General features: G+C 48.8%; 1 protein-coding gene across 6 annotated transcripts in view; it reads right to left on the bottom strand.

The window, feature by feature from the left end:
- Nucleotides 1-12637, bottom strand: part of KCNIP1 (potassium voltage-gated channel interacting protein 1) — a 403298-nt gene that overhangs the window by 237857 nt on the left and 152804 nt on the right. Inside the window, exon 2 of one of the 6 annotated variants that reach the window (XM_055554529.1) lies at nt 10079-10108. The exons of the other annotated variants lie outside the window; for them this stretch is intronic. Within the exon in view, the coding sequence (XP_055410504.1) occupies nt 10079-10108 (30 nt within the window). The remainder of the gene's footprint in view (nt 1-10078; nt 10109-12637) is intronic. 6 annotated transcript variants of the gene reach the window in all.

Genomic DNA, 12637 nt, shown 5'->3' with positions numbered 1-12637 from the left:
CGAGTACTGCGGCCCAGCACTCTTCTGCTGTCTCCCATGGCCCTATTTATGACCTGGGGGTGGGGAAAACCTATCAACTCAGAGCAAGCAGCTAATCGGTTTACTCAGTAGCCTCAGGTCTTCTGATGTAATTATAATTCCTACTAAGGCACTGGTGAGTGTCAGACTTATTTCAACAGCCAATGCAGACACGATAATCAAAGCACCGAGATTCCTTTGTTCCAAATCCTATACAGATGAGGCTCACAAGGTTTGCTTTGGAGGGAAAACTAGGCACGGGCTTGTTTTTTTTTTTTTTTTCCCTTCTCTCTCTCACTTCCCCTCCTTCCTGTTTCTTTCTATACCGAGATCAGGAAGAAGCTGCCAGAACGTCAGGGCTGGAAACAGCCCCAGGCCTATGGGTTTGCAAATGTGGCTCTCGTAGGCTCACGGGCTAGCCAAAGATGCCTCATGATGAGGCAAGAATGGTGCCCAGGGGAGGCTGCTGGCTGCCTCCCAGAGACCTCATAAGGTGGCATTTACCTTGGCGAATTCCCCAGCCTCTGGCCCCCAGCCTTGGAGGTTCAGAAACCTGCCTTTGCTGGCACACCCAGAAGGGACCCATCTGTCAGGAGAACACTCCCATTAACCCAGATCATGAGACCAAAATACAAAGCACCCTGAGAAAAGGAACTGCCTTGCAGAACAGGACCGCAGAAGCTGTTGTGACCAGTACCGTCTCTCCCTGGACGCAGAGCTGCCTGGGGAGGGACGTTATAATAATAAAGTTTCCTGATGGATCTAGAATCATCTGGAATGTTGGCTGAACCACTAGAAAGCTTAATAGCATCAGGCACTGTCTGCTGCATCCTTTCCCCAGGAGGGAGAGAGGTAACAGCAGGATCACACAGGCCATGTCCCTGGGCAGGGCCCTGCCAACTGACCTCTGGTTGGTGAGCTGCCTTTCTCAATGCCTAACATGACCAAATAGCATCTGGACTCAGACTCGCTCCCCAGGCAGGACCCCGCCCAGTTGATCAGGTACTCACCCCTGAACTCCTGTCTGTGGCGGGCCTGTCCGTGGTCTTCACCCTGCCTCCATCTCGTGCTTCCCCGAGGGTAAAAAGTTGCTGCTGGGCCAACCAGGGACCACATCTTCTGCCTCCCTCCCCAACCCCACCTCCCTGCCACATCTGGGTGGGATTAAGAGCAAGCTCTCCCCAGTGAAACTAGTGTGTAAGTGATGCTAGCCATGGCTGGGTCCCAGTGGTTAACAAGCAGTGTGCTATCCACTTCAGCTAGATGTAAAGGAGGCCCTAGGGTTAGTGGAGTGACAAGACGGAAGGAAGTTGAATCCCTAAGTGACCACATGGAAGAAAGCTACTGGCCCACCAGTAACACCCACACTGAACAATTTCATGAAGGGTAAACCTCTACACGTTAAGCCATTGAAATATTGGGGCCTATTTGTTACAGCAGCAAGCATCACACTCCAGAATAAATTTTCTATTCTAATCCTGCCTCCTAGAGATTACAGTCATCAGGCAATGGAATTTTAAATCTTCTGAAACTGCAATTTCATATCCAAACACCATCTCTTATGTCATTTCTAAATGGTGAGGGCTGTGAGTGGGTATGCTTTCCCAAATTCTAACTTGATTCTCACCCGCCGTCCTTCCCAGATATGAGCTGACGTTACGTGCAGATCCCAAGCCACAGGGGTGACATGGTAAACGAGACTCTGAAAGTATAGAAATCTGTGCAAATAAGCCAACACACCGATGATTGGAATGGTCTTTCAGCCTAAATGAAGGGTTTAAACACACACAGCACAGAAATGCACTCACAAAAGCAGAAGGAGACAGAGCAGAAAGACAACCTGGACTGTATAAAGGGAGCAGAAGATGGGAACTTCATCAGAGCCAGGATGCAAATACATTTCATGCCCCTTCATGTCAACTGTGGAGAAGACAATGGCACCCCATTCCAGTACTCTTGCCTGGAAAATCCCACAGACGGAGGAGCCTGGTAGGCTGCAGTCCATGGGGTCGCGAAGAGTCGGACACGACTGAGCGACTTCACTTTCACTTTTCACTTTCATGCATTGGAGAAGGAAATGGCAGCCCACTCCAGTGTTCTTGCCTGGAGAATCCCAGGGACGGGGGAGCCTGGTGGGCTGCCGTCTATGGGGTCACACAGAGTCGGACACGACTGAAGAGACTTAGCAGCATGTCAACTGTAATCAATTGGTAGTGACTGCCTGGGACGCTGTGTTAAGAAGAATTCTGAATCACATTCTGGCTCAGAAGAAAAAGTACTATAACAGATGAGCAAGGTCTGCCATAATTAATAGATGGGGGAATGACAGAGATGCCAGGAACTGTCACACTTGTGCTGGGGACTAGGACTGTGGTTGCAGAGGTGGTTCCAACTCCTTGTGACCCCATGGACTATACAGTCCATGATATTCTCCAGGCCAGTGATACTGCAGTGGGTAGCCTTTCCCTTCTCCAGGGGATCTTCCCAACCCAGGGATCAAACCCAGTTCTCCCCCGTTGCAGACAGATTCTTTACCAGCTGAGCCACAAAGGAAGCCCAAGAATATCAGAGTGGGTAGCCTATCCCTTCTCCAGTGGACCTTCCCAACCCAGGAATTGAACTAGGGTCTCCTGCATTGCAGACATATTCTTTAACAACTGAGCTATCAGGGAAGCCTGCAGTTGCAGAGGAGCCCATATTTATCAAGACTACGGCTTGGAACTCACTGGGTCAAAACATAAAAACAAAAACTATTGTTAACCCTCAAATGAGTGCCCATTATGGTGTAGGTATTTTATATACACCTTTTCTGTTAATCCTTACAACAGCGTTGGAGGGAGCTCTCAGCCCTATTTTACAGAAGACAGATCTGAGGTTCAGAGAGAATAGGTGACTTACCCAAGATGACACAGTTCAGGAAAGGCAGAGCCAGACAAGAACTGCCTAGCTTCTAAGGGTGTGCATTTCACCGTTACATGGAATGCCTTCTGCATTCAGTATTCAGCAGGGTCTGGATTAAGAAGAACAAAGTGTGCCAGTCTTTTCAGCAGTTCCCCAGCCTTTCTCGCATGAGGGCCTGGCTTCATGGAAGACAATTTTCCCACAGACTGTGGTGGGGGGTGGGATGCTTTCAGGATGATTCAGAGCATTACATTCATTGTGCACTTTGCTGCTATTACTATTCCATCAGCTCCACCCCAGACCATCAGGCGTGAGACCCCGGAGGTTGGGGAGCCCTGAGTTGCTCAGTCTGGCTGCTGCCCCACTGACATAAACGCAACAGTGGTGGGGGTGGGGATGGGGCTGTCTCTCAGGCGGCTCGGATGCAGGTTGTATGAAGACCAACTTGATTTCGGGTTTGAGCTTCCTATAGCCTTTCTCCGTCTCTTGAGTTGGTTTATTGCTCTTCCAAAGTTTTGGAAGAAGGCCAAGAAAGGCAGGAGGAGAAGGAGAGAAGGGATGGGAGCCTCTTACGTTGTCAGGTCCAATGATGAGTGAGCCGCCAGGGAGCGATCACAGAGCTGGCAGCCAGGAGAAGTGGGAGTAGTCTTGCATTGCATTGAGTTCCCCCAGAAGCAGCTTTCCTGAGCCTCAGCCTCATCAAGTGTCAATGGAGCTAATGCCAGGCAGCAGGCGGAAAGTCTGGCTTCCCGGGTGGCACTAGCCATAAAGAACCTGCCTGCCAATGCAGGAGACATAAGTGGTTGGGGTTTGATACCTGCGTCAGGAAGATCCCTTGGAGGAGGGCAGGGCAACCTGCTCCAGTACTCTTGTCTGGAGAATCCCACGGACAGGAGAACCTCGCAGGCTACAGTCCATGGGGTCGAAAAGAGTCAGACACGACTGAGCGACTAAACCACCACCACCACCAGCGGACATGCCCAGCCCAGTGTCTGATGCTCCATTCAGGGCAGCAAGCTTTATCTCTCCCTACACAAATGCACAGATACCAAACACCACTCAAAGAGCTCTTGATCCGCGTGTAGAGTCACTGGGCGAAACCAGAAGTCTGAGGCGGGGGAGGGGCAGCCTGCCTCCGTTTCCATCCTTTACAGATCACACTCAGTGCTTTGGAACCTTGAACAGATCCAGCCCAGTTTGCATCCATCCCTCCACCCCACACTCACCTGGTGTCTTTGCATGAGTTCTTCTTTCTACCTGGGTTTCCCAACACACCTCTAAACAACAATACCAGTCACAACAATAAAAATGCCACCAGTGAATGAATTCTCCCCGTACTGAGTGCTTGCTGTGGGCAGGCAGTCTGCTGCCTGCACTCCACATGTTTACATCTCCTTTCAAGCTCTCCTTCCCTTCATTGCTTTCTTGATTCTGTTTCAGGGTTTTGGGGAATAATATATCAACTCCAGGACAGATAAAGGCTGTAGGCAGCTCTAATCCCCAAACCACTTTGGTCTTTCCATTACCTCCCATCCTGAGCTGCCTTGGAGACAAATCCCCATTCCCAGGCCCACTTACACTTGACTTTTCTTACTCTTCCAAGGAGCTGATGTGCTCAGTATTATCAACTTCACTGGACACCAGAAGACACCACGATTTACCTAGTAACTTACCTAGAGTCACACAATCAGTACGAGGCAAGCCTGGGATTTAAATCTAAGATTATTTGGTCTTCAAATTGAACTCTTTGTCAAAATAGTAGCTGGCCCCAAATGCCAAAAGGTTATCCTCATTTTTTTCCGAGCAATCCCACCAACACTGTGCGATCCATTCAGAGGATCCCCTCAGGCTCAGAGTTCCAGGACCAGGGGGTTCAAGGTGAAGCCATGCCCCCAGGTGGACAAGCTGTAAAGAACCCACCTGCCAATGCGGAAACCTAAGAGACTCGGATTCGATCCCTGGGTCGGGAAGATTCCCTGGAGGAGGGCATGGCAACCCACTCCAGTATTTCTTGCCTGGAAAATTCCATGGACAGAGGAGCCTGGTGGACTACAGTTTATGAGGTCTCAAAGAGTTGGATACAGCTGAGCATGCACGTGTCAAAGACGGACACACAAATCTCTGGTCTATCATTACCCATCACCTATTACATTAATCTCTCCATTAGTGATAGAAACAATAAATGCTACCAATATTCAGAACCACTACCATTCGTTAAGCCCTTACTCTGCGCCACATTCCTAAAAGGCCCAAGAACACTGCAGTGTCGGCATGTGCTTACCCCTTTTCCAAGACGAACAGAGGCGCAACAGGCGCCTCTCACTTGCCCAGGGTAAAAGGTGGACTATGGAGATGCTAGACTTGAAGCCACTCCTGTAATCTCTCTCAGGATTTGGGCAGAGGGATTGTGGCCACGAGGAACTTTTCTAAAGGAAGGACGTGCCTCTCCTCCTTGCTGCACACACAGAAAAATGGGTGCCGAGGAGGAAGCATGGTACCCCAGAAGCAGCTGGTGGAGATGCCATTTTCTCCACCCTTGCTCGTAGTCAGTCAGTATAGAAATAGGGCAGGGTGCGTGTGGGCCAGGCGCACCTCCGGGAAGTCTTCCCAGCTTGCCAGATAAGAAGGGCTGCGGCACGCCCACCCTGGTCCTGGCGCGAGGGCAGGCACGTTCTGATGTGCTGGGGAACTGCCCGATGGACCTTTGGAGGTGAGACATTTAACCAGTGAGTTCCTCTAAGAGCATGGCCTCTGTCCTTCTGCAACGTTACTCTCTTCCTCCACGGATATTTATTGAAGACGGACTACGCACCAGGCCTGGCACGGTCGTGGGATGCAAGTGTTGAGAAGGCTTATACGAAAAGGATTCTGCAAGTACCCACCACAAATAAAAGTAAAAGCTAGAGGCACGGGCTTGATTTGTCTTACTCTTTTCTATTGTTGACAAGTACAGTGGGGGGGATTCAAATTCTGGGCGTTGGAAATCTTTCTGTGCAGCCTAGTTGAAGACGACAGATTGGATGAGGGGCATGAGAGCCTGACACCCACCTGTGCTACCAGCATCGCCGCCGCCGCCGCCGCCACTGCCCTGCTGTGAGCACCACCACACGAGCACCCTTCGCTGCACGACTTCCACAGCACTCCCGTCACCAACACCGCGACAGAAAGCCCCCCCGCACACGAACCGTCAAGCTGCACACTTTCAAAGATGCAAACGTGCGTTCGCATGTCCAATCACATAAATTAGTTCAAGTGTCGGCGAACACTGTCATGTGCACCCATTGCACGCGCGTGCGGTTACTACAAGTAGCTGTGCTTCTGTGTGCTTTACTGTTTCAACTCCCGGAGCTTACTCAGACTCATGTCCATTGAGTTGGTGATGCCATCCAACCATCTCATCCTCTGTCGTCCCCTTCTCCTCCTGCCCTCAGTCTTTCCCAAACACGTACAAGCACATTATCTCATTTAATCCCCATGACAGTTCAATGAGTTGATATCATGATTGTTATTACTTCATAGATGAAGAAGCTGGCATGCAGAGAAGACTTAAACAATTTTCTTAAACCACGCAGCTCATAAGGGGCAAGTTAGGACTGGACTTTGGTTCTATGTTACCCAATACCCCACATTTTTTTTTTTTCCCCTGCATCAACTCTTAGTAAATGGTTATGGAACAGTCCCCAGTGCTCTCATGTTTCTGCACTAAACACGATCTTTGACATTCAGATCCTGTGAGGGGCTGTGTCAGAGTTGTGCCCAAGCTTCTTTGGCACATTCATCCCAATTAGGGAATCCCAAGTTCTCCTGCATCTCTGTGAAACGTCAAGTCAAGTCACCAAATACCAGTTGTGGGCTCAAAACTGTGTTGAGCTTCCTGCAGGAGCTCAGAAGGGCAGAAAGAAAAGTCCCTGTCATTGAGGACAGCATACTCTTAACTGAGAGCCAAACATGTTTACAGGGAGTAATTATAGAGCAATTCAAGGCAGTCAATTGCTAGATCACGCAAGACAAACACGAGTGCACTGGGAGGGATGGGGAGCAAATGCGGGTGGAAGTAAGACTTTCGGGGAAACAGGCTGGGTTAGAGGGGACAGTCCCAGTCCCCACTTACTTTGTCCTTTGCTCATCCTTGCTGTCTGCTATCTTCCAGAACCCCTTCCCCCACCTCCTGGAGCATGGACAGCCTGACATCCTGTCTCCGCCTCCATCCCTTCCCTCCCATTCCTGATGATACTCTTCTGCTGACATCCTCCACCTCTCAAGCATCACTGTCGTTTCATCCCTTCCCCTCTCTCATCCTCTTCCCAGATGTCCTCATGCTGCTCCTCCTGCTGAGAACGCCCCACCTGCATTCCTGCCCGGCCCAAGCCCAAGCCCTGCCACCCACGTCAAGCACCATCTCTCTCAGCCTTCCTCTCTAATTCTCTCACCCTGTCCCTGGGGAAGAGATGTCGCTCTCTCTCTCTTTCTCTCCTTGGAAGCTCCGCAGTGTAACACAATCTGCAGTTGAGGACAGTTAGATACCTGGATTCAGACTACCCTGGTGATTAAGGATGCAGATGCTGGAGTCAAACCCTCTGAGTTCAAAGCCTGGCCTGTGCACTTCTGAGAGAAGAGATACTGGACATTTCCCTCCTTAGCCCTCAGTTCTTCAGTTCTCTGTAAAGGGGCAAGTAATAGTACTGACTGCCTTGTGATGCCATAAGGTTTATATAAAAACCAAGCTGCTGAAGTGTCCAGCATGCAGTCAAAGATCTATAGATTTTGCTAATATTATTATTGTCACTAGCAGGAAGCTCCTTGAGGACAAAGATAGTGTCCTACACTACTCTCATCTCTTTCTGGCAGTTTCTCCTTCAGGGGAAAGCAGACGGGAGCCTGACTTTGAAATCACTGGGTGGCATTTGGGAGGCTCCGAAGAGCTCTGGTACCATAGTCCTTGATGTCTCAGCGCAGAAAAGGACATAGCGAGAAGCAAAGTGATAGGTAAGAAGTGATAAGAAGCATCCTCTTTTAATAAAATAGGATGCTTGTGAGGCTTACAAGTGGGCAGGTGAAGGGGTGATGCACCCTGAAAACTTCCTGGGCTACAGTTTTATAAACAAAGGAAAAGTGGGGAGGAGGAGAAGAACTTCTTTTTCTTGCGTAGACATTATGCTTCTATCATCAGCTCCTCCTTCAGGATGAGCAGGGGAGTTTTCTTGTCCCTACATGATCAAGCTAGGGCCACAATTTACTGTTTCTTATGTGTGCAGAGAGCATGTCCTCGGATCATTAACTGCTGAGCTCACTGGACAGGAGGTGGGTCTCACGTCCCATTGTTTCATTGTCTGGGGCGTGCTCCGTGCTTCTGTTGCTGGTTTTGTTGCTAACCAAGCCTGCTCTTCATTTCATGGTTAAGTAAACCTACTTTCTTGAGTAATCACTAACTTACAGACGGTTGTATTGTTATCTTCATTTCGCAAATTGGGAAACTGAGGCTCCAGTGACTAGAGAGCAAGGATCTGAAGCATGTCCAATTTAAAGGCACCTCCTGCTTGCCCTCTGACCCCCAAGAAGAGGCTGAACAACTGTGGCTGCTTCTGAGTCAATCTGCAAAATGAAGATAACAATACAACTATCACAGGACTACTACAGAAATGAAGAAGATTAGGTATGCTCAAGGCTCTGGGACATGGCAGGCCTTCAAAATTTAGAATTCTTCTTCCTTAAGCAGTGCTTCTCCAATCTCTCTAATTTCTACCCTAAACAAATCTATTTACCCTGGATAAGTCTTGATTAAGGCTTATCAGGTCTTATAACTTGATAGGAAGTTCAGGTTATTAAAAAGGAATAACTTGAACTTTCTATCAAGGAAGCCTTCTACAATAATTCAGATTGTTCATTCGCTTTCCAACAGAGGCATTCTACCAGGCCCCCCAGAAAAGGCAATTCACTGTCAAGCTTCAGGCCCTTCCTTTGTCCATTAGATTCCTACTAACTTCTGTCAAATCTTCTGACTTCAAATCCCACACAAAGGCTTTTGCACAACACCCAGGAGACCAGCCTGCTCTGCCACACTGAGCGCTGTCATGACACCCCTTGTGGAGAGAGGTCACTGGTTCCTGTGGCTCTGTCGGCACCTGTCCTGGGCTGCAGTCCTGGAAGCAAAGTAGACAAGGACGAACAGGGCCCCTCCATCAGACCTTCAGAGAGCACAGAACTTGGGGGTAGAGCTAGGGTGATGACTTGTGGAATCAAGATTCAGGATCTCTCTTGGCTGAAATAACATTTTAAATTAGCAAATTAAAAATTAATGGCTTCCCTTGTAGCTCACTCGGTAAAGAATCTGCCTGCAGTGCAGGAGACCAGGGTTCGATCCCTGAGTTGGGAAAATCCCCTGGAGAAGGAAATGGCAACCAACTCCAGTATCCTTGTCTAGAAAATCTCATGGACAGAGGAGCCTGGTGGGCTGCAGCCCATGGGGTCGCAAAGAGTCAGGCACTGAGAGTACATAATCCTAGTCTTCTGTTTCATTTAAGGGAAAAAAAAAAAGATTAAAAAAAGGATCAATTGCAGAAATGCTCATCTGGGGAAATCTGACTTCCTGGCGATTCATAACAAGCAATAGCAAATGTCATGTGTATATTAATGCATTTATATGGAATCTAGACAAATGGTACTGATGAACCTATTTGTAGAGCGGGAATAGAAGCTCAGATGTGGACAGATGTAGGCAGTGGGGGAAGGAGTGGGGTACAAAGTGAGAGACAGCATGAACACATACATGCTATCACAGGGAGAACAGCCAGCCAGTGGGGAGCCGCTGTATAACACAGGGAGCTCAGCTCGGGGCTCTGTGACAACCTAAAGGGGTAAGGTGGGGTGGGGTGGGAGGCTAAAGAGGAAGAGGAATGTATGTATACTTATGGCTGACTCACATTGCTGTACAGCAGAAACTAACACAGCATTGTAAAACAATTATGTTGCCAAAAAAAAAAAAAAGTAGTGAAGGGGAAGCCTGGGGTTCAAATCCCAGGGCTGACGCTCAAGCTGTGTGACTGTAGGCAGACTGCATGTCTTCTCAGGACTTGTTTGGTTATCCTAAAATGATACTTCAACCAGAAAGTTTCAAAAGTCCCTACCAGTTTGATATATAATCCTATAGTTACATATATACATATATGATACATACACACACACATATATACTATAATCAGTGCTCTAAGTCAAACACACACACATACATACTATAATTGGTGCTCTAAGTCAATGCTTCTCCAACTTCAGGGGCCTCCAAGCCACCAGGAGATCCTGTTAAGATGTGGGATTCAGTAGGGGTCTGAGACTCTGCATTTCTAATGAGCTCCCAGCTGATGCAGAAGCTACTGGTATGAGGACCACGCTTTGAGTAGCATGGTTCCAAGACCGCGGTCATTTGCCTCTCGCGTACCTTTGCTATATTCAGACCTCTGTATCTTACATGCCTTATTGTGTTGAATCCCCATCATGACGTTGGAGGTATTTACTATTGATATCTTAATTCTCTGGATGTTCACAGAGGCAAAGGCACCTGTCTGAGGTCAAATAGCTAATAACTGGCAGATCCAGGTTTTGAATCCAGGCCTGTCTAAACAAAACCATGTGTCCATACCTGCTATTCCACATACATATGTGTGATATGGATTTAGGCCAATGTTTGGCTAAGAACGGGAAGGAAATTAATGCGAGAGCAGAAGGCAAACACACCAGCAAGTTCTTGTATTTGTTTGTTTTGCAAAGATGACCACTCATCCACCCACTGACCCCTCCCTGCCTCTCGGGACCCCCTGAAAACACGGACTGATTCTGGTGCCTGATTCTAACAGCCTCGGAGGTATTTAAGTGCTCCATCCTTCTCTGACAGGCAATGACGGCTATAACAAAGGGAGAAGAGTTTAGTTCACAGAAATGATGAGAGCAGAGGAGAGATGTTTAATCCTATTAATGAATCTGCTAATTGGCCTTCTGCCCCCAATCCTTTCATATTCAGGCATCAGATTAAATAGAAACAGATCCAGGGGTGGTTGGGGATGGGGTGAAAAGCATTTTTTTCAAGGCCTGCAGATGGTTTGGTGGTTCCATATGGCTAAATGAGGTGCTTAGTCTACCCCTGGATGCCTTCTCCCCCACCTCCACACACACCCCGTTTTGGCTTGAGGTGAGGTCAGGAGGGAGGAGGCTGGTGAGGTTAAGAGCTCAGGCTCTGGGGTCAGCCAGAATCAGGCTTTGCCCTCCATATGCTGTGAGACATACGGACAAAGCACTTCCCTTCCTGGAACCTCAGTTCCAGGTTCACTTGTCAACAACATGGAAACTGTACTCGGGTTTGTTCTCCAGGGTTGGGTTGTTATTGTTGTCGTGTGTCCAACTTTTTGCGACTCCATGGACTGCAGCACTCCAGGCTCCTCTATCCTTCACTATATCCCTGAGTTTGCTCAAACTCATGTCCATTGAGTCGGTGATGTCATCCAAACATCTCATCCTCTGTCATCCCCTTCTCCTCCTGCCCTCAGTCTTTCCCAGCACCAGGGTCATTCCCATGAGCTGACTCTTTGGATCAGGTGGCCAAAGTATAGGGAGGAGGTTAATAAAATAGCCCAGGAAAAGGTAGAGCAAGGTGCCCAGCAAAGAGCAAGGCCAGGTCAACGTTTGCCATCACTATTATTATTAACCCTGGTAGGTGATCCACCTTCTCCTGTCTCATCGTTGGGAATTTTTTCCATCATCTAAAACTCACAGCTTCCCACAGGAATCACCAGAGAAACTGCCCAGGATTCTAGTGGCCATGTCTGTGATGGCTCTGGGGCCCCGAGGGGTGGACTCAGAGGTCACAGGCCCAAGGCACAGAGGTCACCAAGGAAGGCCCAGGCACAGTGTACAGATGGAGCAACAGCGGAGGAAGGGACCTGCCCTGAGATGGGACAAAAGGCAAGAGCAAAGCCAGTACTGCCTCGGGTTGCTAAATCACCTCACCTCCTGTGAAGTGCAGTGCTCACTGTCTCCTGGGGCCCCTCCACAGCCCTGTAAGGGAGATAAAGGGGACGCTATCATGGTCTTCATCTCAGAGAGGAGGAAACTGAGGCTCAGAGAGGTTCATCTAAGAAGTCGCAGAGTCAGAGTTCGAGCCCAAGTCTCTTACTTTAACCAGAGGTCCTAACCATTGCATACCCTATTCCTAACTCCCTGATCTGAGCTGAGTGTACCTCCCACTGCCCCTTACTGCCCCAGTGAAGCTTTCAATTCCACCTGGAATAACAAGAATTAATCCAATGTTCTCTTCCCATGGCTAGGTTATGGGACGTCAGTGATGGCCCAACGGATGGCAGCCACTCCCTAAACATGACCCATTTAAACCCCTGGAGGACAGAGAAGCATTTAAAGTCAGGTCGTCTGAAGGTCCCAGGGCTCTCTCAGTCAGTCTTTCAGACACACAGACACACACACAGAGACTCCTTCTCTCTCCCCTAATACTGTTCGTCCTCTGCCTGATGAATGGGAACATCACCTCCAGGGCCATCATGCAGAACTTTGCAGCTCTTCTCCCCATGAGTAGTCCCGAATTCCTCATCTGTGCTGCCGCATTCCTGTACTACTTGGAGCCATCAAGGACTCATACCCTGGCCTATCCATCCTTACCTCTGGGCAGACAACATCCATCAGCATCAGGCCTTGACAGGGGCCCTAGAATAAGACTCAT

Source organism: Bubalus kerabau, chromosome 18 (genome assembly GCF_029407905.1).
Source record: "Bubalus kerabau isolate K-KA32 ecotype Philippines breed swamp buffalo chromosome 18, PCC_UOA_SB_1v2, whole genome shotgun sequence".
Classification (NCBI taxonomy): domain Eukaryota; kingdom Metazoa; phylum Chordata; class Mammalia; order Artiodactyla; family Bovidae; genus Bubalus; species Bubalus kerabau.
This window is presented reverse-complemented; position numbering and strand designations above follow the sequence as displayed.